This window comes from Symphodus melops (genome assembly GCF_947650265.1).
Source record: "Symphodus melops genome assembly, chromosome: 13".
Lineage (NCBI taxonomy): Eukaryota > Metazoa > Chordata > Actinopteri > Labriformes > Labridae > Symphodus > Symphodus melops.
This window is the reverse complement of record NC_136703.1, coordinates 24891699-24919674: the sequence shown is the minus strand read 5'-3', so window position 1 is coordinate 24919674 and position 27976 is coordinate 24891699. Positions and strand designations below refer to the sequence as shown.

Here is a 27976-nt window from a genome sequence, read left to right as displayed (position 1 = left end):
GGCTGCAGCATGAACATACGTCTGTCCGACTATAAACCAAATATGGTCACAGCAAGATGGTGACAGTAAAACTACCAGACTTAAACTTTAAACACCTGGTTCAGATATTGTGTAGGGTATAATGCTACCCTGTGTGAACTGCAGTTTAGATGCTGAGTAAGATTTAAATTCTAGTTTTTAACAAAAATCTCAAAATAATACAACAAAGAAACAGCCACTCCACAAAATCCACGTTGTGTGAGAGAAAAGGGAGAGTGAAGGTGACTGGTGCCTAGAGTAGACTAAATATTATTGGACAAAGCCTGAGTGACATCACCCATCTTTTCCTACAGGGGGCGCCGGAGGCTCATCAGCAGCAGCCGCCATGTTGGAAATCCTGTCTCAGCCTCACTTTCAGTCGACCTATCGACAGGCTGAGAGCTGAGGCGGGTTTTAAGCCGTCACGTCAGCGACTCACTTAACTATGGATAACTGCAGATGAGCCGCCTGCTGTAACAGATGGCTGACATCACTCAGGCTCCGGTCCATTAATATTTAGTCCATGGAGAAAACGCTGCTCAGAACAGTTCATTAAGTGGAAGAGAGAAGTTGTCACAGAGGCCCTTTTCTTTTTATATGTTTTAGTATGTGATGGCGCTAACAAGGCTGCAGTGAAGTGAGAAATGCAAACAACGATTTAGCAGCTCCAGGAATAAAGATATGAGGCACAGCTGCAGAGTTTAAGAGGCCGGGCAGCGACTGAAACGTTTTCTCACTCGTGTCAAGCCGGCCGGATATTTTTACATTTTGAGCTGCTGTAGCAAAACGTTAACAGTTCTGCAGATTCAAAAAGCAGTTTATAGAGAAACGTTATCTTCATCTTAGTCATTGAGAACAATCCGTTCCACCCGTTTGATGCATCAACTCTTCAACCAGACTTTAAATTCATGTCCAAGTACTCATTTTACCTTGATAATTCATGCATCGCTGAAACAGGTTTGTTGGTTTACAGTTTTTAAAAACATCAATTTAAAAACATTTTAACAAACAAAAAAAATAATCCTGGAGGTTTCACATCCACATTCCTTAAAATAAGATTTATTTTCAAACAAACCAAAGACATGCAGCAGCTATATGAACATAATGCTCACAGGAAACACCTTTTCATGTTAACGCTGAAACATTCTGTGTAAAGAATTAATCAAACAACACATCTCATGTTGGTTCCTGTTTCTCAGAAAAAGCTGAACATCAGTCAACGTGCTGACTAAAGTTTATTTATAACCATTCTTTGAAGGAGCAATATGCAACTCTGACACCTAGTGTTTAAAATGGGAACTGCAGAGTAGCTCTAACCTGAAGCTTCATTTTTTTGTCACTCTGTGGATAAAAAAAAAAAGTCCTAACCTATCACAGCTTGCCAAAAGAAAAACAGATAATTGTTGAACTGTAACCTGAGAGTAAATGTTGCATGTATAGCATTGAAGCTAACGCTTATTGAAACTAACGGTAGAGTACAGCGGGGCCGCTGTGTTCTCTGTGCTCGCTTCGGCCCGGGGCACGGAGTAGATGACTTCATTTGCTCCACCAGAGGGGGCGCTGTTACGAGACGCAGCTTGGCTGTTGGAGAAATCCACCTCAGAGTAGATGAGTTTACCCGAGTCATCGACCGCCTGGAAGGAAGAAAAAAGGTCAAAGGTTATCTCTCAGTTGTCCTGAAAGAGACGTAAATTAGGATTCAGTAACTAACATGTGGTGTATAAGTGTTCTTTTGTTGTTGTTCTTAAAATCAATAAGATCTTTTTAAATTTTGCATTCTAAAGTTTTATTTTGTTACAGACAACCAGGGTCTAACATGGGTCTAATTCAATTCAAATCCATGTGTTTAAATAATAATGGAATATCAGTCTTCGAGTGTCACACTTTAATCTCCCTCCCTGTGCACACTTGAACATCTGAAGACTTTCTCCACAACACAAAGGAAGTTGGTAGTTGAGATATGATCATAGATTTGCCTACTTCCTGTTTCTTAAATTGGCAGCAGATCATTTCCCCGTATTTGATTTTTTTCTCATTTAAGCCCCCAGGCTTGAACAACATCACCTCGCTGATCTACAGCCGGTGCAGTCAAGCTGTTAATCTGTGAATTTATTTCAGTAGATTTTATCTAAAATCGGGCACCCTTTTTTTTTTCTTACTTTGTGGTGAGAACCTGCCGCAGTTACCAGGCTGTAGTCATCTGTGGTTTCAACCCCGTCAGGTTTTGCAAATGTGGCGGAGGCGCAAACTGTAGAAAGTTCCACAACAGGAGATCTGTGCTGACCGGGCCCTTCTCTGATCTCCTCATACACTCGGTTGTTCTGCACGATGAGAATACAAAGACGCCGTTTTAACACGTTTTTCTCTCAAACAGAGACGAGAGTTAAAGTCCCTGATTAACTGAGACTCACCCGCTGGATTTCAGCATACTCTGTTTGAACCGGTGGTCCTGTAAAAACATGTAAATAAGTCAAGTCCACTCAAAATGTTACAGTTATCGTTCCTACAGATATTCCTCACGCTGGTGTTTCCCTACCTCTAAATATGAACATATCAATCAAGTATTTCTGATTGTGATAGGAACATGTAATCAGAGCGTTTACCTGTTTCACATAAATTATTTATTTACTTATTTATAAACGGCATCAGCAGCTGATGTAATGAGAGAAGAGTTCAGGTTCTGGGTTTGATTCTATGCTGCACATGTGCTGGCTGTTATACACTAGGGGGCCTCCATTCACTTTCATGTAAAAAAAAGCTCTGATTAAGGTGAACAAATACATTTTCATCTATTAAAAAATAATATTAAATGTCATGTTCTGTGTGTTTTCAGTAGCCTCACCGTTGGGTTTTCTGGCCCTCTTCCTGCAGAACACCAGCAGGAACACTGATAATATGACGACGAGGATGAGAAGACCCAGACCCAAATACAGCAGAAGATCCTGAGGTTGTGTTGCTTAAAAAGAAGTTCATTGTACTTTTCAGGATTTGTGAAATATATCAGGGTCCATTCATGTTGTGCAGTGGCCCTAAAGCCTGGCTCAGACCACGGGACAGGATTCCCCTTCCCGACAGATGAGGGGATATTCCCGACTAGAGGCTGCTTGGAATTGATCATCTTCCCAGATTATGTTGTAGAGGGAGTCGGTTCACAGATCCCATTTTCTGCTCAGAGAGCATCTCAACCATTCTGATTAATATCAAACATGTTTCATATTCAGGAATTCACATCCGTTAAGATTGTCCTGACGTGCGCGATGCTGCCTGATTTCAAAATTGTGTAGGATTTTAAAACTCCTGTAGCCTGAGCCATGCTTTAGTTAGATTTAAATATTTAAATACCTGATAGGAAAAATAAAAGAACAAATAAAGAATGATGTACATTCATAGACTTGTAAAAACACAGTTCATTATACAGTGAGAAAAAAACAAAAAAACAATTGTTGTAAATGAACCTGAAGCTGATGGGCCCTGCTCAGACTTCATGGTCGTCTCAGGTGAGTCTGATGAAGTCGTGGTCGTCTCAGGTGAGTCTGATGAAGTCGTGGTTCTTCCTGAACTGGAGCTCTCAGTCTGCTCTGGGGTCAGTGTGGAGGTCGAGGGGGTCGTTGCTGGTTTAAGAGTCGTCTTTGGTTTCGGGGTGGTTTTAGCTGTAAAATATTATTAAAAAAAAAAAAAAAGTACACATTTTAAAACAGTCAAATCTATTACCATTAAAGCTCAAAGCAGCAGTTGATCGTGTTTGGTGAAACCATTTTCAACTGTAGTGTGAACTTTTGTGATCATCTGAGACGTTCTTATAATTTACAGATGAGCTGGGTTCCTAAAGGTTGTTTTTTTTTTTTTTTGGGGGGGGGGGGGGGGGGTACGCCTTTATTCAGAGACTGAGGATAGACTCAAAAATCAGGGAGAAAGGGGCGTTGGTATCCTAGTGGTTAGCACATGCACCTGACGTACGGAGCTACTACTTGGGTAGCACGGGTTTGAATCCGACTTGTGATCTCTCTCTCTCTCTCTCTCTCTCTCCTCTAAATAAAGGCACCCAGAAAAGGAACAACGGGTCTGATTTGAATCCGGATCGCCTGCTTTTAGGACTACATGGCGCACTCACTAACCACAAAACACTACTAGAACCCCCAGCTGACAGCTTTAATGTATCAGATAATGTTTCACTTATCATTGTGTAGCGTATATTTACATTTTAAATGTATATTTTAGCAAAAACATGAAAATATCGTTTAGCGTCAAAAATGAAACATTTCTATGAATATAGTTTCTGTGACCTGATCAGTATCATTAGAAACACAGAAAAGTGATAAGTTAAACATTTGATAAAATAACATCTTTAACTCTGCTAAAACATCTCATGAGCTAAAATATTACAAATTCACGAAAACCGTAAATAACTTTTTCATCTACAGACGAATGTGAATCTTGTCCATCTGTTACAACAACATTCAACTCAACTTCAACGTGTCGACTAATCTGAGAAGATGCCGATCTAAACTTTGTTTTACTTTAACTTAAATACTGAGATATTTTAAAGAAGTCCATTAAGAGTAAAAACTCACCGTCTTTCACTCTGAGCTCAAACTTCTCAGTTGAATCTAGAGGTCCCTTTCTCTCCAACCGACACATGTACGATCCAGAGTCAGACTTTGTCAAATTTGTGATGCTCACATGAAAAAGTGTAGAGAATAATCCATCGTGTATTAATTTAACGCCGTATCTGCCACACTGACGACTGACATCTTCTGCGTCACAAAGAATATCTTTATCTTCATCTTTACAGTTGTTCCTACAGAAAACCTTCCTTCTTCCAAAAAATGTAAACCTGCATGCAACTGTGATGTTTCCTCCTTCAGTTCCTTCATGGACACTTCCAGTGTTTCCACCCATCAGTTCTGTGGAAGAGACAAACAATCAGGATCTATATTTTGTTTTCTTTAGCTCTTGCAGTCTGATTTGTTTCACATTAGCATAAACAAAACCAAATAGCAGACTTCCTTCATCTGTTTACCAACATTCATTCCCTGATATTTGCATTTTGAATTTTGCATTAGAGCCTCATGAAACATTTCTCAACTCTTCACAACTTGGTTTCTAAAATACATCTAACTTATAGATTCAGCATGCAGAGAAAGCTGAATTATGAGTCAATACTTTAACAACTTAAAATAAAATGTTAAACTGACATCGAGGTTTATTAGTTTTATCTGATGAAATCAGCTTCTAATTTCTCTGTTCAGTTTCCTCTTCTATTTTAAACAGAACGTCTTTAACCACAGAAACCAACATGTGTGAAAGAGTCCACACTCTACAGACCGTTCACATCCGCTGCTAACTTTTTCATACTTTGAGTAATAAAGTAAATTATGAAAATAAAAATGCAGCAGAGAAAAGAAGTGTAGGAATAGAGAGTACTCACTGAGGAAGAAGAAGAAGAAGAAGAAGATCAAAGACTGATGGACTCTCATGTTCAGTCTGATGGTCTAACCTGATCTTGTTCCGTCTTCAGTGGATGATGAAAACGTTCTCACTTCTCTAAATGATGGAGTCCTTCCTCATAACACAAGACACGCCCCTCCCCTCTTCACACACCTCACTACAGAGACTGTAACCTGAAACCCCGTGTGGATGATTCCATATTAACACTTTGCTTCATTGTAACTAAAAGCGTCATCAAAAAAAGGGGGGACTGCCCTTTGTGATGTCACAAAGGTAAAATCTCCAAACAGCCTGTTTGAGCACACTTGTTCTGAAAAGTGGAGCAGGCAGAAGGAGAGGATGGACTTTTCTCATGATCCAAGGATTTGTAAACAGACTAGATTCTCACACACACACACACACACACACACACACACACACACACACACACACACACACACACACACACACACACACACGAGTGTCAGACAAACATGGTTGTGTTTTGTTTAAGATGTGACGGATTAAAACTTTTCTTTTTGGATAAAGCTTATATTTAGTGCCGGCTTTGATAGACCAGCTCCTACATGCTGCTATAGGTTTAGATTCCTGGGGGACCTGGCACTGTGGGCGCCGCACGGCAGGGGCTAGGGGGGCGCTGAAGCTACCCCTCGGATACCCATAACAACCCCCCAAAAACATTGTGATTCATTTAGAATCATTTCTGTTAGACTACTATAATTAACCCATCATTTAAAAATGAATAAACACAAATAAAACAGATTAAAAACATAAAACGAACACAAGGTGATTTGGGAACTGAGCGCCGCACGCACTGATCTTTTGAGCCTTACTTCACTCTACTTCCTCATTTGAGCCAAAACACTAACTCTTTATTAGCAAAGGGAAACAACATGGATCGTTTTCTAATCCTTAAACAGGGCACGAGTGGAATCAGAGACTCAATAAAAACCTGGGCAAGATGAGCGTGGCGGATCTAATACAGGTGATGATCACAGGTCTCATGATAACGAAGGTGTAACGTCAGGCACAACAACGCTAGTAATCACTGAGGAGGAAGATGGAAGATGAGGAAGGGGACCTGTCGACAACAAACGACATGAGCAATATTTCCCAAGAGGGCCCTTCTTCAAAAACAACCCGCACGGCCGTTTGGAAATCAGCAGAGAAGCTCTAACAAAAGCTGGATGAATTAAAACACACGGTGCGTTCAATGACTGTGTTTTGCTTTGCTTGTCTGCTTTTTTTAAAAAGAAGTCACGGATTTTATTGTAGCCTGCATTTACCAACAACGGGTTAGCATCTCTGAGGAGTCATCATGAAAGTGCGGGACACATTTGCTATGGAGACGAGGAGTGAGTTTAAAACGAAATGGGCAAGCTGCTCAAAAAAAGCGAACATGCTCGACGAGGGACATTTGGCCTTGGTTACACGACGGCTGTAGTGGAACGACTACGTGATGCAGCACAGGGAGGCCACTAATAGGAGGTAATTTTCACAAGCTACTGCACGTCCTCTGAATGTTTGAAGCTACAGTGAGGAAGAAGTTAGCGAGCAATCCATCCAAACATTTATCAAGATGTACAAAATGAAATGTTTACTCTTAATGGCTCACACTCCACATTTCAGCCTCCGATTGAAAGATCACAAACTTATGCTGCCATAACAAAACATCGGCTAACAACACAGGCGTAACATGAACGAACATCAGAGAGATAACTACAAGGAGTCAGAATTAGCTGACTGACGTTCTGGGTTTATTCAGCAGGGACAGGTGCAGTATACATATATAGTATTAACAACCACCCTGCAATGCAATGTACCACAGCATCTATAACTAATGCTAATATCCAATGTCTGTCCCTAAAGACGCTTTCAATGTAAATTACATAACATGCATGATTAAATATATGGAGAAAATGCTTACAGAAAAGATCGACACATCCACACACAATATATACATCTATCTTGTATCAGTTTTTTATAACTTTAAATGCTGTCTGTATGTTGAGTGTGAATTCAACAGGACTCCCTTGAAAAAGAGGTTTTTAACCTCAATGGGAATTTCCCTGATAAATATAGGTTAAGTAAAAAAAAATAAGCTTATTTTGACCACTTTGTGTTCACCTGCTGGTCACCGACGGAGCAAATGCTACGCTGATAGCATTGAAGCTAAAGCTAATTTAAAGTAACGGTAGAGTACAGAGGAGCCGACGTGTTCTCTGTGCTCGCTTCTGCCCGGGGCACGGAGTAGATGACTTCATTTGCTCCACCAGAGGGGGCGCTGTTACGAGACGCAGCTTGGCTGTTGGAGAAATCCACCTCAGAGTAGACGAGTTTACCCGAGTCATCGACCGCCTGGAAGGAAAAAAATAAAAAAGGTGAAAATGTTTTTTTCTATTCAACATTTCCATTAAGAGAGACCGGACAGTTGATAGAATCAGAAAGAGAGGGTAATGACATGCAGGAAAGAAGCCACATGTTGGGTTTGAACTCGGGGTGCACGCTTCGAGGACTGTAGCCTCTGTACATGTAAACTAACCACTAAGTCACAAGCGCCTCGATGGGTCCCACTGGATGGTTCTCCTTGAAAGGTTTGAGTTTGCAAAGAACTGAATGTTTTTAAATAAATTCATTTTATTGAAATCCCTGAATAAGACTTATATTATAATTTAGTCACAAAAATTAGGAGTATTTTTTTAAGTGTGCTGTTGTTGTTATTAAGTATCAAAAAAATGTGTTTTTTAATCTTTATATCCTGAAGTTTTGTTTGCTTATTGACAGCACAATACTCAACCAGGGTCAAACATGGGCCTCTGTTAGAATTAACTTGAGGAACATCTAGTGGCCATTTAAGGAACTGCAGTGACACTTCTGTGTTTATTTAATTGTTTAGCACTAATTGTGTGCTAAGAGCTAAATGCTATCACCGCCACGAAACAGAATTATCATTGACAAATACTCTCTCAATGTAGAGATTAATTTCTATCAAGTCACGTGTTAGATCAGAGGTGTGCAACCAGGTCTTTATGATCCAGAAGTAGACCTTGAGTAGATCTCTGGATTAGCTGGAAAAACTCAGAAAAGGGATCAAGGGATCAGGGAGGAGAAACTCCTGTGCTGCTTCACACATGCAGCTCCTCCTGGAAATATCAGGAGGGTTTTTTTTTAGTTTTTTTTTTTAGGAGTTTTCTGCAAGTGTGAAAGCCCTTGATGTTATGTTTGCATATTGATGCATCAGCTATAATTGCTCAGGCTATGATGAGACTTAAAAGTAGTGTTTATTTCCCAACCCTGTGCTAGAAGATTCAGAGTAAAATAAACTCTCAGAGTCAGCCCGAGCGTATGAAATACAGCGAGTTTAGTGCTTCCTCTGTCAGTGAGACACAATGGGATATTGTTGTAAACTGGTGGTTTATGGTTTTAAAACTATTTGTTATCCATTCTTTGTTTGTGGGATATCTGTTTTCAAATGATCTACTTCTCTACGCACACTGAAACTCTACGCACTTCCTCCACAAAACAACGGAAGTTGGTTAGTTGAGATCATAAACTTGCCAGCTTCCTGTTTCTTAAATTGGCAGCAGATCAATTCCGGATAATTCTTTTTTTTTTTAGAAAAAGCACATTAAACCTATCTAAGCCAAAGGCCTCTGAGGAAATACTTTTTTTTTCTTACTTTGTGGTGAGAACCTGCTGCAGTTACCAGGCTGTAGTCATCTGTGGTTTGAACCCCGTCAGCTTTGGCAAATGTAGCAAAGGCGTAAACTGTATTAAGTTCCACAACAGGAGATCTGTGCTGACCGGGCCCTTCTCTGATCTCCTCATACACTCGGTTGTTCTGCACGATGAGAATACAAAGACACTGTTTTAACACGTTTTTCTCTCAAACAGAGACGAGAGTTAAAGTCCCTGATTAACTGAGACTCACCCGCTGGATTTCAGCATACTCTGTTTGAACCGGTGGTCCTGTAAAAACATGTTAATAAGTCAAGTCCACTCACAATGTTACAGTTATTCATTTTAAATAGAGTATGATGTAAATATGTTTCTGTTAATCTTCATCTGTTTTCATTTCTCTGTGCCTCACACTGGTTTATCCCTACGTTCAATATGATGAGCTTATGTACTATAGACTGACAGGTCTGTTGTTGGCAACATGCTGCAGAGTCTGTTGCCTTCAGACGGTATTCTTTAAAATACTTAATAAAGTAGTAACTCCATTTTTGTAACTATAGTCACTTTAAATATTAACGTATTTCAGCAACATATCCAACACTGTACAAGAGTTGCACTTATGTAGCATTGATCATGTAGGCCAATAGATCAAATAACAACAGTCAAAGATAGTTTGTCGCCTCAGGGTTTGAAATTAAAAAGAGAAATGAAAACATAACATTTTCATGGGTTAAAATAAAAAGTAATAAAAGGCGCTCTGAATTCAAATTTAGAAACGGCATCATAATCGATATTCGATGTTCTATTGGTAAAAAAAGTCACTTAAAGATGTCAACCGTTTTCTGTTCTGTACGTGTGTGTGTGTGTGTGTGTGTGTGTGTGTGTGTGTGTGTGTACGTGTGTGTGTGTGTGTGTATGTGTGTGTGTGTGTGTGTGTGTGTGTGTGTGTGTGTGTTTCCTGTAGCCTCACCTTTGACCTCTCTGGCCCTCTTCCTGCAGAAAATCAACAGGATTGCTGATAATATGATGACGAGGATGAGAAGACTCAGACCCAAATACAGCAGATAATCTGGAGTTATTGTGGCACAGAAACATGTTCGTGATTTATGATATTTAAACATTGCACTTAAAGTAAGGAAATATGTGTTGGGTACATTATTTCTTTGTTTTAACAACGTTTCGTGGAAATAAATCTTACATCGTTGAAAAGCCCATTTATTTCTATTTTTAAGGAACATGCATGTGGGGACGAGTATGTTGGTGACTGTTAACTGTGTAAAATTCCTATCGTCTGAGTCAAGATCGAGTTAGATTATTCAAATACTTTCATGGAAACAAAAAATAAATAAATGATAAAACAAACTGTACGCATACAATGATTAACATTCATAGACCTGGAAGAATACAGAATGTCTAATAAAAAAAACATACTTTCTGAAGTTGCCTCAGAGTGTGATGAAGTCGTGGTTCGTCCTGAAGTGGAGCTCCCAGTCTGCTCTGGGGTCAGTGTGGAGGTCGAGGGGGTCCGTGCTGGTTTAAGAGTCGTCTTTGGTTTAGTGGTGTTTGAAGCTGGAAAAATACCATTAAAAAATAAATACATGAGTATAAATTCAAAAACATTCAAATCTGTTATGATTAAAGGCTAAACAGCAGTTGATCATCGTGTTTGGTGAAACCATTTTCAACTGTAATGGGGACTTTTGTGATTATCTGAGACGCTCTCATTATTCACAGATGAGCTGCGTTTCTTAAGGTTTATTTTTTTTTTTTTTTACATGTTTAATTAGAGACGGAGGATAGAGTCCAAAATCAGGGAGAGAGGGGCGTCGGAATCCTAGTGGTTAGTACGCACGCGATGTACTGGGACTTTAGTCTACCAAGGGGGCAGCCCAGGTTTGAATCCGACCTGAGGATCCTTTCCTGCATGTCTCCCTCTCTGGTTTCTGACTCCACTGTCCTCTTTCAAATACAGGAATACAGTTGTTATGATTAGGTTTTTTATTGTGTGTGTTGTTCGTTAGTTGATTAAGGCCGTGTCGCTCGCCTGCTGCTTGTTTGCCCTGAACTCCACAAACACGTTTCACCGAATATCTCTGCACGGATCACTCCCCACGCTTGTTATCAGAGAGCACGGACATCAACTCACAAACTCCCATCAGTCATTTCACCCCCTCATTGTTCACATAAGTATTGATCATGAAAGAACTGTATCCCTGTCTCTGAGTCCTAACATTATACACCATGTGTATCGTAACAAGCCCAAAAATAAACCTGAAAGTGAGAGAGAGAGACGTGCAGGTAATGATCGCCTGCTTAGAGGACTACAGCGTCCTACATTGGGCGCTCACTAACCACGATACGCTCCAAGCTCCCCAAGCTTAATTGTAAAATATAATTATTGTAAAACTTAATATTGTGAAGCACAGCTTTAGCTTTAAAATGTACATTTTAACATAAACATGAAAATATCTATTAGAGTTGCAATCAAACACATTTGTAATATATTTCAAAAATGTAAAGAGGTCCATTAAGAGTAAAAACTCACCGTCTTTAACTCTGAGCTCAAACTTCTCAGTTGAATCTCGAGCTCCCCAACCTCTCTCCAACCAACACATGTACGATCCAGAGTCAGACTGTGTCAAATTTGTGATGCTCACATTAAAGAGTGTAGAGAATAATCCATTGTTTATTAATTCAACGCCGTATCTGCCACACTGAGCTCTGACATCTGTGGCTTCACAAAGAATAACTTTATCTTCAGCTTCACAGTTGTTCCTACAGAAGACCTTCCTTCTTCCAGAAAATGTAAAGCTGCATCCAACTGTGATGTTTCCTCCTTCAGTTCCTTCATGAACACTTCCAGTGTTTCCATCCGTCAGTTCTGTGGAAGAGAGATTAATAATCATGATCTATATTCTGTGTTTAGAAAAACATCTCTATTTATTTCCCTTCATTCATTCTTTAATATTTTTTATTAACATTTTACATGCAAGCGTTGTGAAACAATTTTATACAACATTAAATTGTATACATTAATCTTGTTCACATTTCAATTAAACTACAACTTTGTGTCCATTATCCTCTAGCTGTTTGTAATGGAGACACTTTCTGTATCTGAATATAAATACTTAGAAAAAGGCAGAACAGGTGGAAACACAGCTGAACTGTAAAAACATCCAGACATTCAGCATGCAGAGAAAAACTGAATTATGAGTCAATACTTTAACTTAAAATAAAATGTTAAACTGACATCGAGGTTTATTAGTTTTATCTGGTGAAGTCAGCTTCAGAGTTCTCTGTTCAGTTTCCTCTTCTATTTTAAACAGAACGTCTTTGACCACAGAAACCAACATGTGTAAAAGAGTTCACACTCTACAGACCGTTCACATCAGCTGCTAACTTTTCATGCTTTGAGTAATAAAGTCAACAAGTAAAATAAAAATGCAGCAGAGAAAAGAAGTGTAGGAATAGAGAGTACTCACTGAGGAAGAAGAAGAAGAAGATCAAAGTCTGATGGACTCTCATGTTCAGTCTGATGGTCTAACCTGATCTTGTTCCGTCTTCTCTGGATGAGGAACTTGTTCTCACTTCTCTAAATGATGGAGTCCTTCCTCCAAACACAAGACACGCCCCTCTTCACACGCCTCACTACAGAGACTGTAAGCTAACTGTGCGTCACAGTCACTTAAAGATGCATCAACATCTTTGTTCAGTTTCTTCTCAGCTGCACCTTCAAATACACTGAAACATGCAGCACCGAAGTACAAGACAGCAAAGCAACGACAGAGACCAGAGAGAGAGAGAGAGAGAGAGAGAGAGAGAGAGAGAGAGAGAGAGAGAGAGAGAGAGAGAGAGAGAGAGAGAGAGAGAGAGAGAGAGAGAGAGAGAGAGAGAGAGAGAGAGAGAGAGAGAGAGAGAGAGAGAGAGAGAGAGAGAGAGAGAGAGAGAGAGAGAGAGAGAGAGAGAGAGAGAGAGAGAGAGAGAGAGAGAGAGAGGGACATCTCAGAGCTTAAACTGTCCCGCTCGATTTGGGAGGATGTGAGTGGAGATTGTGAGAACAATCAAACCTGTGGAGTTCGAGGTGTCTGCCTGAACGAGCTCACAGGCGTCACCTTCGTTGATTGACTGGTTTGGTTTTATTATCTTTATATCTTTAGTGGAAGAGCGACTCACAACGAGCACTGTCGACAAAAAGTGATCGAGCTGAAAGAGACTGAAGTTAGCATCAAAGATTCTGTTTTATTGAGATTCAGTATCACATGTTCAAAACATCATGAATTTAACACTGTGCACGTCAAGATCTCCTTATAAAACAAAACATAAACACATGATCTTAATGCAAAAGATAAAACATTCAGCTGAGGGTCTTCCTCGTCAAAAGGTCAAAGTTCAAGATAAACACTTTTTAAAGACATGAGCGAAACATCCTCCAGTTCCTGTTTTTAATCACGTAGATTTTAGAGAAATTTACAACAAAATGAAGTTAAGAAACAACTTCTTCTTCTTCCTTAAATTCTCAACCACATTCCCACGATCTCACCTCATCAATGGAGGTGTTTCCATGTCGAGCTGAATGAGTGAATATAAATCTTTATGATGACAAAGCTCGAGCTACAATCCGCTCTGGATTCACAGGAACATAAAGTTTAAACTGAAGATGTTTCCACAGGAGGAGGTCCGCTCTGTCCGTCCTCTCTGATCTCATCATGCACTTGAGCGTCCTGCAGAAGAAGAAGGAACGGAGGTTTAGTTAGTGTTGATGTTTTTACCAACGTTAATGAAGTTCACTATCCGATCTATAAACACTCACATGGTTGATATTAACGTAGTCTGGCTCCACGGGGGATTCTGGAAAACACAGTTTAGAAGATCAGGACCACTTATTGCATTTTGACATCAGCAGGAAGTGGAGCCTCTTTTATGAACCTTCAAAGAGCTGAGTTGTGTTTGTCTCCATCAGACCAGGATGCTGGGTACTTTGTGAGTGTGCCGAGTTTAAGGTAACATCTCACCTTCAGGTGTTCTGGTCCTCCTCCTGCAGACGATCAGCACAGCTGCTGATGATGCAATAACTATGATGACCAGGATCAGACGCACATACAGCACCAAGCCTGAGGAACATGATGGGGTTTATTTATTTCCTGGTTTATTTCAAAACATATTAAAGTCCAGAATGTAAGTTTGACACTTTTATGTACTTACATTAGCACAGAATAAAAACAACTTACACAATAAATCTGTTAGCTCGTAGCTTCACATGGCACATGAAGTGACACAGACAGACCGATCTAAAGACGCTTACGTGACATTAAAATAATCAGGATGTTCTTCTTCTCTCTTGTCCTTGACTCAAAAAAATTGCTGTACACACAATGACACACATTCATACTGTGTAAAAACTACAGTTTACAACGATAAAAAAAAACATAATGTTGTAAATGTACCTGAAGCTGACGGGCGCTGCTCAGCTGTCTCAGGTGAGTCTGATGAAGTCGTGGTTCTTCCTGAACTGGAGCTCCCAGTCTGCTCTGGGGTCAGTGTGGAGGTCGAGGGGGTCCATGCTGGTTTAAGAGTCGTCTTTGGTTTAATGGTGTTTGGAGCTGGAAGAATACCATCAACAAAAAAAGTGACACATTTGAAAACAGTCAAATCTGATACAATTAAAAGTCAAAGCAGCTGTTGATCATTTTGTTTGGTGAAATAATTTAAAACTATAGGTGTAAACTTTTGTGATAATCTGAGCCGATGTTTTAATTTACAGATGAGCCGAGTGTTTCAGATTTATTTTAGGGGTTTTTACACATTTCTATAGAAATAGGACAAATAGAGTCACAATTAAACACATTTCTATAAATATATATTCTGTGACCTGAGTTATGACTGCATTACAAGAAAAGATTCAAAGACTTGTCAAAAGAATTCAGTTACGTAAAAACATCTTCAACTTTGCTAAAAAACCACGAGCTCAAATATTACAAATTCACTAAAACAGTAAATAACTTTCTCTACTACAGATTAATGTGAAAGTGAATCTGTCCTGTTGAAACAATATTTAAATGAACTTCAACGTGTCGACTAATCTGAGAGGAAAAGATGCAGCTGTTAACGTTTAATTCTAATTTAAATACTGAGATTGTGGAAGTCGAAAGAAGGAGGCGAGAGAGCGAGATTCCGGAGCCGGTGAGTTTATCCTCAGACTTCAATCAAAACAATAACATTCACCCGGAAGAGCTACTCCTTATATCCGATCTCCTCCGGCCTATCTGCCAATCCCATCTGGTGACGAGCACCCCTAGTCGACCGCCACAAGATATTTTAAAGATGTAAAGAAGTCCATGAAGAGTAAAAACTCACCGTCTTTCACTCTGAGCTCAAACTTCTTAGTTGAATCTGGAGCTCCCCCTCTCTCCAACCGACACATGTACGATCCAGAGTCAGACTTTGTCAAATTTGTGATGTTCACATAAAAAAGTTTAGAGGACAATCCATCTTTTAATTCAACGCCGTATCTGCCACACTGAACACTGACATCTGTGGCTTCACAAAGAATAACTTTATCTTCATCTTCACAGTTGTTCCTACAGAAGACCCTCCTTCTTCCAGAAACTGTAAAGCTGCATGCAACTGTGATGTTTCCTCCTTCAGTTCCTTCACGGACACCGAGGTCTTCATGAGTATAAGGGTTTACATCCGTCAGTTCTGTGGAAGAGAGATTAATAATCATGATCTATATTCTGTGTTTAGAAAAACATCTCCATTTATTTCCCTTCATTTATTCTTTAATATTTTTTATTAACATTTTACATGCAAGCTTCATGAAACATTCAACTTTTTACAACGTTGAATTGTGTAAATTAATCTTGTTGACATTTCAATTAAACTACAACATTGTGTCCATTATCCTCCAGCTGTTTGTAACGGAGACACTTTCTGTATCTGAATATAAATACTTAGAAAAAGGCAGAACAGGTGGAAACACAGCTGAACTGTAAAAACATCCAGACATTCAGCATGCAGAGGAAAACTGAATTATGAGTCAACTTAAAGAGAACCAAATAAAACTGTGACATCAAGGTTTATTAGTTTTATCTGGTGAAATCAGCTTCAGAGTTCTCTGTTCAGTTTCCTCTTCTATTTTAAACAGAACATCTTTAACCACAGGAACAAGGTGTGAAAGAGTTCACACTCTACAGACCGTTCACATCAGCTGCTAACTTTTCATACTTTGAGTAATAAAGTCAACAAGTAAAATAAAAATGCAGCAGAGAAAAGAAGTGTAGGAATAGAGAGTACTCACTGAGGAAGAAGAAGAAGAAGATCAAAGTCTGATGGACTCTCATGTTCAGTCTGATGGTCTAACCTGATCTTAATCCGTCTTCACTGGATGATGAACTTGTTCTCACTTCTCTAAATGATGGAGTCCTTCCTCCAAACACAAGACACGCCCCTCTTCACACGCCTCACTACAGAGACTGTAACCTAGCTGTGCGTCACAGTCAGTTATCTTTATTTCTTTAGTGGAAGAGCAACTCACAACGAGCACTGTTGACAAAAATGATCGAGCTGAAAGAGACTGAAGTTAGCATCAAAGTTTCTGTTTTATTGAGATTCAGTATCACATGTTCAAATCATCATGAATTTAATACTGTGCACGACAAGATCTCCTTATAAAACAAAACATAAACACATGATCTTACTGCAAAAAACAAAACATTCAGCTGAGGGTCTTCCTCATCAAAAGGTCAAAGTTCAAGATAAACACTTTTTAAAGACATGAGCGCAACATCCTCCGGTTCCTGTTTTTAATCACGTAGATTTTAGAGAAATTTGCAACAAAATAAAGCTCAGAAAAAACTTCTTAAATTCTCAACCACAGTCCCACGATCTCGCTTCATCAACGAAGGTGTTTCCATGTCGAGCTGAATGAGTGAATATAAATCTTTATGATGACAAAGCTCGAGCTACAATCCGCTCTGGATTCACAGGAACATAAAGTTTAAACTGAAGATGTTTCCACAGGAGGAGGTCCGCTCTGTCCGTCCTCTCTGATCTCATCATGCACTTGAGCGTCCTGCAGAAGAAGAAGGAACGGAGGTTTAGTTAGTGTTGATGTTTTTACCAACGTTAATGAAGTTCACTATCCGATCTATAAACACTCACATGGTTGATATTAACGTAGTCTGGCTCCACGGGGGATTCTGGAAAACACAGTTTAGAAGATCAGGACCATTTATTGCATTTTGACATCAGCAGGAAGTGGAGCCTCTTTTATGAACCTTCAAAGAGCTGAGTTGTGTTTGTCTCCATCAGACCAGGATGCTGGGTACTTTGTGAGTGTGCCGAGTTTAAGGTAACATCTCACCTTCAGGTGTTCTGGTCCTCCTCCTGCAGACGATCAGCACAGCTGCTGATGATGCAATAAATATGATGACCAGGATCAGACGCACATACAGCACCAAGCCTGAGGAACATGATGGGGTTTATTTATTTCCTGGTTTATTTCAAAACATATTAAAGTCCAGAATGTAAGTTTGACACTTTTATGTACTTACATTAGCACAGAATAAAAACAACTTACACAATAAATCTGTTAGCTCGTAGCTTCACATGGCACATGAAGTGACACAGACAGACCGATCTAAAGACGCTTACGTGACATTAAAATAATCAGGATGTTCTTCTTCTCTCTCGTCCTTGACTCAAAAAAATTGCTGTACACATACAATGACACACATCCATACTGTGTAAAAACTACAGTTTACAACGATAAAAAAAAAACATAATGTTGTAAATGTACCTGAAGCTGACGGGCGCTGCTCACCTGTCTCAGGTGAGTCTGATGAAGTCGTGGTTCTTCCTGAACTGGAGCTCCCAGTCTGCTCTGGGGTCAGTGTGGAGGTCGAGGGGGTCCATGCTGGTTTAAGAGTCGTCTTTGATTTAATGGTGTTTGGAGCTGGAAAAATACCATTAAAAAAAAAAGTGACACATTTGAAAACAGTCAAATCTGATACAATTAAAAGTCAAAGCAGCTGTTGATCATTTTGTTTGGTGAAATCATTTAAAACTATAGGTGTAAACTTTTGTGATAATCTGAGCCGATGTTTTAATTTACAGATGAGCTGAATGTTTATTTATTTTAGGGGTTTTTACACATTTCTTTAGAAATAGGACAGATAGAGTCTGATATCAGTGAGAGGAGCGTCAGTAGCCCAGAAGTAGTAGGCCTATTTTTTTTTCATTCTGTATTCAGTTTTCCATCAGGATTAAACATAGAAAACAGATTAATACATAACAGAGGCATTTTATTTCAAGAGACGGAAAAAAGACAAATTTAACTGTAAAGGTGTCGACTGAAGCAACATGAAAATATCCTTTAGAGTCACAATTAAACATTTCTATAAATATATATTCTGTGACCTGAGTTATGACTGCATTACAAGAAAAGATTCAAAGACTAGTCAAAAGAATTAAGTTAAGTAAAAACATCTTCAACTCTACTAAAAAACCACGAGCTCAAATATTACAAATTCACTAAAACAGTAAATAACTTTTTATACTACAGATTAATGTGAAAGTGAATCTGTCCTGTTGAAACAATATTTAAATTAACTTCAACGTGTCGACTAATCTGAGAGGAAAAGATGCAGCTGTAAACGTTTTATTTTAATTTAAATACTGAGATTGTGGAAGTCGAAAGAAGGAGGCGAGAGAGGGAGATTCCGGAGCCGGTGAGTTTATCCTCAGACTTCAATCAAAACAATAACATTCACCCGGAAGTGCTACTCCTTATATCCGATCTCCTCCGGCCTATCTGCCAATCCCATCTGGTGACGAGCACCCCTAGTGGACCGCCACAAGATATTTTAAAGATGTAAAGAAGTCCATTAAGAGTAAAAACTCACCGTGTTTAACTCTGAGCTCAAACTTCTTAGTTGAATCTAGAGCTGCCTTTCTCTCCAACCAACACATGTACGATCCAGAGTCAGACTTTGTCAAATTTGTGATGCTCACATAAAAAAGTTTAGAGAATAATCCATCTTTTAATTCAACGCTGTATCTGCCACACTGAGCTCTGACATCTGTGGCTTCACAAAGAATAACTTCAGCTTCACAGTTGTTCCTACAGAAGACCTTCTTTCTTCCAGAAACTGTAAAGCTGCATTCAACTGTGATGTTTCCTCCTTCAGTTCCTTCATGAACACTTCCAGTGTTTCCATCCGCCAGTTCTGTGGAAGAGAGATTAATAATCATGATCTATATTCTGTGTTTAGAAAAACATCTCTATTTATTTCCCTTCATTCATTCTTTAATATTTTTTATTAACATTTTACATGCAAGCTTCATGAAACATTCAACTTTTTACAACATTAAATTGTGTAAATTAATCTTATTGACATTTCAATTAAAGTACAACTTTGTGTCCATTATCCTCTAGCTGTTTGTAACGGAGACACTTTCTGTATCTGAATATAAATACTTAGAAAAAGGCAGAACAGGTGGAAACACAGCTGAACTGTAAAAACATCCAGACATTCAGCATGCAGAGGAAAACTGAATTATGAGTCAATACTTTAACTTAAAATAAAATGTTAAACTGACATCTAGGTTTATTAGTTTTATCTGGTGAAATCAACTTCTAAGTTCTCTGTTCAGTTTCCTCTTCTATTTTAAACAGAACGTCTTTAACCACAGAAACCAACATGTGTGAAAGAGTCCACACTCTACAGACCGTTCACATCAGCTGCTAACTTTTCATGCTTTGAGTAATAAAGTCAACAAGTGAAACAAAAATGCAGCAGAGAAAAGAAGTGTAGGAATAGAGAGTACTCACTGAGGAAGAAGAAGAAGAAGATCAAAGTCTGATGGACTCTCATGTTCAGTCTGATGGTTTAATCTGATCTTGTTCCGTCTTCTCTGGATGAGGAACTTGTTCTCACTTCTCTAAATGATGGAGTCCTTCCTCCAAACACAAGACACGCCCCTCTTCACACACCTCACTACAGAGACTGTAAGCTAACTGTGCGTCGAGAGAGAGAGAGAGAGAGAGAGAGAGAGAGAGCGGACATCTCACAGCTTAAACTGTCCGCTCGATTTGGGAGGATGTGTGAGTGGAGATTGTGAGAATAATCAAACCTGTGGAGCTCGAGGTGTCTGCCTGAACGAGCTCACAGGTGTCACCTTCGTTGATTGACTGGTTTGGTTTTATTAGGGACCGAAGCACTGACCAGTGCGAAGGACCCTATTGTTTTTCGAGAAATTATTTTTCTTTTTTTCCTTCCGCCTCTTTGTATTCCAGACATGTTGAAGATCTCTCGTTGTGCTTCGCACGTTATTTCGTTTAAGGGCGTGGCCGTGGCATACCATGAAACGTTAATGTCTCGGTGCATCCCTATTTTACCTTTCTGAAAGGCCTCCCCATAGAGGTTGTTTTATTTCACATGCATGACATTTCTTTTGTACGTTCATAATGTCAGGACCTACAAAAAAATCCTCTTACACCCAGAGTCAAAACCAAACAGGAAGTCTCACAGGTTAGCTATTTGAACGAACTCCTATAAAAGCGTTTATCCCATTGACACAAAGTCAGCGTCTGTGTGTTGTAGACATGTTGAAGATCTCTCGTTGTGCGCCGCACGTTATTTCGTTAAAGGGTGTGGTCGTTCGGAAGCCTTGGTCATCACAAACAGGAAGTAGTTTGTTTAGAGGATTAATATAGTCATACATTCATCAAGCATCACACACATGATCCCAGTAGAAAAATCAAACTACACATGTTGGTATAAAAAGTGGGCGTGGCTAAATGACTCAGTGGCGCCCCCTTGAACTTTTCAAAAAGGCCTCCCCATGAAGGTTTTTTTGTCCTTCATGCATGAAATTTTTTATGCTCATCAGGCATTTCAGGACCTACATAAAATCCTCTTACACACATAGTCAACACTAAACAGGAAGTCCGCCATATTTTTTTGAAAGCTAGAAAAATGGACGAAATTCCATTTTCAGAGGTTACCTATTTGAACGAACTCCTCCAAAAGCGTTTATCCAATCTTTGTGAACTCAGTGTCAGTCTGTTCTAGACATATTGAAGATCTCTCGTTGTGCTCCGCACGATACTTCGTTAAAGGGCGTGGCCATGGCGTAACATCAAACTCTGATGTCTCGGTACATCCCATTTTTTTAACCATTGATGACTGTAAGGCCTGCTGCTTGGCCACGTGTCGCGGCTGCACGCCCGCGGTCGCAACACACGGCGACATGCACAGGGTGCTTCGGTCCCTTCATCACCGCTTGCGGTTTTAATTATCTTTATTTTTTTAGTGGAAGAGCAACTCACAACGAGCACTGTCGCCAAAAATATGATTGAGCTGAAAGAGACTGAAGTTAGCATCAAAGTTTCTGTTTTATTGAGATTCAGTATCATATGTTCAAAACATCAAGAATTTAACACTGTGGACGACTAGATCTCCCTCAGCTGAGGGTCTTCCTCATCAAAAGGTCAAAGTTTGTGAGTTAAAGCCAAGATAAACACTTTTTAAAGACATGAGCGCAACATCCTCCGGTTCCTGTTTTTAATCACGTAGATTTCAGAGAAATTTACAACAAAATAAAGCTCAGAAAAAACTTCTTAAATTATCAACCAAATTCCCACGATCTCACCTCATCAATGGAGGTGTTTCCATGTCGAGCTGAATGAGTGAATATAAATCTTTATGATGACAAAGCTCGAGCTACAATCCGCTCTGGATTCACAGGAACATAAAGTTTAAACTGGAGATGTTTCCACAGGAGGAGGTCCGCTCTGTCCGTCCTCTCTGATCTCATCATGCACTTGACCGTCCTGCAGAAGAAGAAGGAACGGAGGTTTAGTTAGTGTTGATGTTTTTACCAACGTTAATGAAGTTCAGTATCCGATCTATAAACACTCACATGGTTGATATTAACGTAGTCTGGCTCCACGGGGGATTCTGGAAAACACAGTTTAGAAGATCAGGACCACTTATTGCATTTTGACATCAGCAGGAAGTGGAGCCTCTTTTATGAACCTTCAAAGAGCTCAGTTGTGTTTGTCTCCATCAGACCAGGATGCTGGGTACTTTGTGAGTGTGCCGAGTTTAAGGTAACATCTCACCTTCAGGTGTTCTGGTCCTCCTCCTGCAGACGATCAGCACAGCTGCTGATGATGCAATAACTATGATGACCAGGATCAGACGCACATACAGCACCAAGCCTGAGGAACATGATGGGGTTTATTTATTTCCTGGTTTATTTCAAAACATATTAAAGTCCAGAATGTAAGTTTGACACTTTTATGTACTTACATTAGCACAGAATAAAAACAACATACACAATAAATCTGTTAGCTCGTAGCTTCACATGGCACATGAAGTGACACAGACAGACCGATCTAAAGACGCTTACGTGACATTAAAATAATCAGGATGTTCTTCTTCTCTCTCGTCCTTGACTCAAAAAAATTACTGTACACATACAATGACACACATTCATACCGTGTAAAAAATACAGTTTACAACGATAAAAAAAAAACATAATGTTGTAAATGTACCTGAAGCTGACGGGCCCTGCTCAGCTGTCTCAGGTGAGTCTGATGAAGTCGTGGTTCTTCCTGAACTGGAGCTCCCAGTCTGCTCTGGGGTCAGTGTGGAGGTCGAGGGGGTCCATGCTGGTTTAAGAGTCGTCTTTGATTTAATGGTGTTTGGAGCTGGAAGAATACCATCAACAAGAAAAGTGACACATTTGAAAACAGTCAAACCTGATACAATTAAAAGTCAAAGCAGCTGTTGATCATTTTGTTTGGTGAAATAATTTAAAACTATAGGTGTAAACTTTTGTGATAATCTGAGCCAATGTTTTAATTTACAGATGAGCTGAGTGTTTCAGATTTATTTTTAGGGGTTTTTACGCATTTCTTTAGAAATAGGACAGATAGAGTCACAATTAAACACATTTCTATAAATATATATTCTGTGACCTGAGTTATGACTGCATTACAAGAAAATATTCAAAGACTAGTCAAAAGAATTGAGTTAAGTAAAAACATCTTCAACTCTACTAAAAAACAACGAGCTCAAATATGACAAACTAACTAAAACAGTAAATAACTTTTTATACTACAGATTAATGTGAAAGTGAATCTGTCCTGTTGAAACAATATTTAAATTAACTTCAACGTGTCGACTAATCTGAGAGGAAAAGATGCAGCTGTAAACTTCATGTTTTACTTTAACTTAAATACTGAGATATTTTAAAGATGTAAAGAAGTCCATTAAGAGTAAAAACTCACCGTCTTTAACTCTGAGCTCAAACTTCTTAGTTGAATCTGGAGCTCCCCCTCTCTCCATCCAACACATGTACGATCCAGAGTCAGACTGTGTCAAATTTGTGATGCTCACATAAAAAAGTGTAAATAATCCATCATCTATAAATTCAACGCCGTATCTGCCACACTGAGCTCTGACATTTGTGGTTTGACAAAGAATAACTTTATCTTCATCTTTACAGTCGTTCCTACAGAAAACCTTCTTTCTTCCAGAAACTGTAAAGCTGCATGCCACAGTGATGTTTCCTCCTTCAGTTCCTTCATGAACACTTCCAGTGTTTCCATCCGTCAGTTCTGTGGAAGAGAGATTAATAATCATGATCTATATCCTGCCTTTTTTCTGATCCTGCAGTCTGATGACATGAGCAAAAAAATCTCTACATATATTGTCCTACATTCATTCTTTAATATTTGTATTTTGTATGAAAGCTTCACGAAACGTTATACAACATTAAATTGCATAAAGTAATCTGATTGATATTTCAAGTAAACTAAAGACTGGTGTAGTTTTGAGTCCTAAAACCAGGAAGTGAGTTGGCATTTTAGCGCCATGGGTTCTAACCACTAAAAGTCAATGTGGATTTTGAATGTGTTTGTGTTTAGACGCCTGAAATAAGACCAGTGGTTAACACAAGCTGAAGAGATGTTGACGTTTGTTAGACGAGATAAACTACGTTAGCTAAGACCAACACTTGTGAATTTTAAAGTTTTAACGCAAACTTTAAACGGCGGTTGCTAACAAGTAGCTAACTGAAACTACAGTGGTTGTCATGGAGACATTACACGTCATCACGCCGGGAACTCTCTCACTAATCCTCCTTACAGCCTCTAGTCATGTTTTTTAGTGTTCTTGTAAATATTAGGTTAATAAACAACTGTATCTGAATATAAATACTTAGAAAAAGGCAGAACAGGTGGAAACACAGCTGAACTGTAAAAACATCCAGACATTCAGCATGCAGAGAAAAACTGAATTATGAGTCAATTCTTTAACAACTTAAAATAAAATGTTAAACTGACATCCAGGTTTATTTCCTCTTCTATTTTAAACAGAACATCCAGTTAAACCACAGAAACCAACATGTGTAAAAGAGTCCACACACTACAGACCGTTCGCATCCACTGCTAACTTTTCCTACTTTGAGTGATAAAGTAAATTATGAAAATAAAAATGCAGCAGAGAAAAGAAGTGTAGGAATAGAGAGTACTCACTGAGGAAGAAGAAGAAGAAGATCAAAGTCTGATGGACTCTCATGTTCAGTCTGATGGATTAGGATGATCTTGTTCCGTCTTCTCTGGATGATGAACTTGTTCTCATTTCTTTAAATTCAGAAGTCCTTCCTCATAACACATCCCGCCCCTCTTCACCAGCCTACCGCAGAAACAAACCTGAAACTGTGTCGGGCCTCAGGGTGCCAGACGGCTGGTGACGTCGTGTCGCCCATGTTCAGAGGCTATAGTCGTTTTAGTCGCCGTTTTGGGTTTTAATCTGACCTCTGCCCTTTGCTGCACGCCGTCCCCACGCTCTCTCAACATGTCCTCTCTCTCTTCAGGCGTCCTTTGCTATTGGACACGATTCAGACCGGTGAATGTGATGGACGTGGACGTAGCAGCAAAGAAGAGACATATAAATCACAGTCAGGTGAAACGTCAGAGAGGTGGACTTACTGATTTAATACAGCTTAAAGAGGGGTCTCTTTTTTAAAACGTACCTTACAAAGCATCCAAGTGTCCAACGGCTTTCACGTTGTAATAATTGTCTCATGTAACCAGCGTGTGTGAAGTTTTCTGTATTTTTCTCCTCCTGGACTGAGCAGCCTCGTTTGTGTACAAAAAAAACGTGTGTGGTGAAGAGCGGTTGTATAATGCATAGTCAATATAAAAAGGCACATCTGCTCAATGTTTGCAACTCTGATGAAGACGTTTTGTTGAAACACGTCGGGGCCGAGTTTACTGCTTTCTTCCCACAGTGAGAAAACGAGATGTAATGGCGATTTTCCAATTTGGTACCTCTTTTTTTATTTGATTGCCATTAACAGGCAGGCAGGGATGAAGTTTTAACGCAGAGGCGAATCATGACAGTCCAGCTGTAATTATTGTTGACTTGACGGTTTATTGTAGTGAATTGATGATGATAAAATGAGAACAAAACAAACCATTTTCCAGTGGTTTTTCTTAGTGCTGGTCTGACATGAGTGCTGGTCTGACATGAGTGCTGGTCTGACGTGAGTGCTGGTCTGGTGAGAACTGTTTGTGCTCCCCCTACCTGTTCCCTCCCCTTCCTGTCACCTATGCTCCTATATAAACACCCCCTGTGCCTTCAGTGTCCCTAGTGGAAAATAATATCCAAGAAATATCTAAATTAAATAACATGCCAATAACAATAAACACAAAATGGCTCCTACACGAGATATTTAACGTAAATTAGCTTAAAGCTAACTATGGTGCAACTAACAGAGTGAAGACTGTCCCTGACATAATTAATGAACAAATAAATAAATAAAATGGCCATGGGTGCACAGGTGGAGGATGTATGTATCCGACAGGTACGGCAACACCGCTTAGACAAACCACAAACAGAACTACATGAACACAGCTTAAAGTACAACACTCACATATATCTAGTTTGACCACGAGCCACCCATGCATGAGAAAAATCAATAAATATGATTTAGGGTAAAAGAGGACAGAGTAAGATGGAGATTTTGTTTAACGAGCAGCTCATTAAGTCCGACAGTTCATCAACACTGGGAGCACTGGGAGTTACTTACAGACGTGTCTTTCCGCAGATTATCGTGCTGACAATCAAAGGACACAAGTTACTATGCAAGTGTGGTTCAAAACTTACTTTAAACTACTCTCTCGGACTAAACTCCTCCAGCCTCGTTAACCCTCCATCTCCTGTTCATTTAGTTTCACCTCCGGCACGCGCTGTCCCTCATGCACGTCACGTGAGCCAATTAACACAAACTGTACGTACACACGTCTCACGAGATCGCTCTCAAATGATTTCACATCTTTCCCCTGAACAGATAAAATACTTCAATGCATTTTTAAATATTCTGATGAACTTTACAACACATTTTTTTATACAAAAATAATCACTCGTTTAACAAACGTTTTTTTAACCTCTTTGTATTTATCAAAACAAATATTACTACTATTTTATCACCGGGCACATGAATCATTAAAGGATATTAAATATTTCTGAAGAGTTCTGTCCTACCTGTGTTGGTTGCTATGAAAACAACTGTTCACCTCCAACTCCGTCTGCACAGTCAGGAAGGAGTCATTCATTCATTTGGACACCAGGGGGCAGTCAGAGGTCGGAAACATGGAGGTGACTTTATTTACATGACAAATAAAGCACAGCTGCAAGCAGGACAGATCAGACGATACAAAACAGAAGAGGTGTAAGACAGCAGTGAAAAAATATTATAAAGAATAAATAAATTAATAAAGGTCGAGAAAAAATAATGAGATTTCAACAGACACATCAACTGACTACAACTAGCAAAGGCATGGCAAAACTACACAAAAAGACAGGGGTGTACGCTGGTGCAGGATTGGGCCATGATGGTGAATGGAAAATATTTGATGCTGAGGTTAAAGGACCCAACGTCAGCGCAGGGTTTGAACTCTCTAAGGAGTCAAAGTCAAAGTCAGCACCAAAGCAGAACTGGTCAGTGCTTCAGACTCTGCTGCTGTCACCAACAGGAAAGTCCAGCGTTGGGAACTGGTTCTCCATTGGGTGTAAAAACAGACTTTACTCTGATTGGAAGTGTGTTTGACTCCTGTAAATACAGTAAGAGGCTTTAGATTTAATTTACCACAACTTGAGCTCTACTTTACAATCACTGCAGCAACAGACTTATCAAAATAACCCTGAAGGGTTTTGCTTTCACTTCTTCTGTAACCGGGGGATATCTGTAAATGTTCAACTGGGAAATACCATCTGAAGTTAAAAACATTGGTCAAAAGTTCACCTTATCAACTCATAGATTTAATAGCATTTTTTCTATTTAAATTATGACAGCTGAAAACAAAACATAGTCCCCCCTTCCTGTACTGAGCTGTTGATGTTAGTTTCATGCTTTCATTTCTATTTTTACTCACTGGTATTTACTGGTCTAGCAGTGACAGTGATGATGAGAGTAAGTCGCCTCAATCCTCAGACTTTTTTTCTTTGCCTGGAAGTTTTCTTCAAGTAAACTTGCATCACATGAAGAAAACTTTCAAACGTCTCAGGGCAAAATGAGGGCTGGATTCACGACCATTCAACACTACTACCATGTTTCTATTGATACACAGCTTCATGTAAATGGGTGAAGTGTCCCTTTAATTAATAAATCCAAAATGTTCCGAAAATCAACTCGAGCAAAAACAAAGAATATCCCAAAAAACCACGAGGAGAATCACAGGGAGCAGAAACAACAGGCCACGACAACCAACATAAGACAAAGACAACGATCCAACAAGATGGTAAGCAAACACAGA

The 27976-nt window shown here is 39.4% G+C and overlaps 3 protein-coding genes and 1 long non-coding RNA gene across 7 annotated transcripts; all 4 read right to left on the bottom strand.

Annotated features, from left to right (window-relative positions):
- Nucleotides 1-1057: 1057 nt before the first annotated feature.
- On the bottom strand, nt 1058-26550 carry LOC306834001 (uncharacterized protein). 2 transcript variants are annotated; one of them, XM_079359713.1, is made up of 7 exons: nt 5447-5519; nt 4590-4922; nt 3474-3668; nt 2861-2974; nt 2430-2467; nt 2178-2339; nt 1058-1652 (listed from the first exon to the last, which is right to left on the bottom strand). In XM_079359713.1, exons 1-7 carry the CDS (start codon nt 5493-5495, stop codon nt 1467-1469), a joined length of 1077 nt encoding a protein of 358 aa, XP_079215839.1. In that variant the 5' UTR covers nt 5496-5519; the 3' UTR covers nt 1058-1466. The 2 variants fall into 2 exon arrangements, 1 of the variants encoding a protein (XP_079215839.1); XR_013780433.1 differs by lacking the exons at nt 1058-1652; nt 2178-2339; nt 2430-2467; ... (2 more) ...; nt 4590-4922; nt 5447-5519 and adding exons at nt 10610-10713; nt 11690-12025; nt 12627-12812; nt 26328-26550.
- On the bottom strand, nt 6901-10213 carry LOC306834434. Its single transcript, XR_013780494.1, has 4 exons — nt 10115-10213; nt 9398-9435; nt 9146-9307; nt 6901-7824 (listed from the first exon to the last, which is right to left on the bottom strand). It is a non-coding gene; the product is annotated as an uncharacterized lncRNA (long non-coding RNA).
- Nucleotides 13364-26351, bottom strand: LOC306834002 (uncharacterized protein). 2 transcript variants are annotated; one of them, XM_079359715.1, is made up of 7 exons: nt 26251-26351; nt 24692-25037; nt 23444-23773; nt 14589-14744; nt 14157-14255; nt 13955-13992; nt 13364-13865 (listed from the first exon to the last, which is right to left on the bottom strand). In XM_079359715.1, exons 2-7 carry the CDS (start codon nt 24732-24734, stop codon nt 13791-13793), a joined length of 741 nt encoding a protein of 246 aa, XP_079215841.1. In that variant the 5' UTR covers nt 24735-25037; nt 26251-26351; the 3' UTR covers nt 13364-13790. The 2 variants fall into 2 exon arrangements, with proteins under 2 accessions (XP_079215841.1, XP_079215840.1); XM_079359714.1 differs by lacking the exons at nt 23444-23773; nt 24692-25037 and adding exons at nt 15499-15843; nt 16442-16627 and having other exon boundaries at nt 26251-26334.
- LOC306834004 (uncharacterized protein) lies at nt 16724-19220 on the bottom strand. Of its 2 annotated transcripts, none has more exons than XM_079359716.1 (5): nt 19047-19220; nt 17942-18097; nt 17507-17605; nt 17305-17342; nt 16724-17215 (listed from the first exon to the last, which is right to left on the bottom strand). In XM_079359716.1, exons 1-5 carry the CDS (start codon nt 19111-19113, stop codon nt 17141-17143), a joined length of 435 nt encoding a protein of 144 aa, XP_079215842.1. In that variant the 5' UTR covers nt 19114-19220; the 3' UTR covers nt 16724-17140. The 2 variants fall into 2 exon arrangements, with proteins under 2 accessions (XP_079215842.1, XP_079215843.1); XM_079359717.1 differs by having other exon boundaries at nt 17966-18097.
- Nucleotides 26551-27976: the final 1426 nt, after the last annotated feature.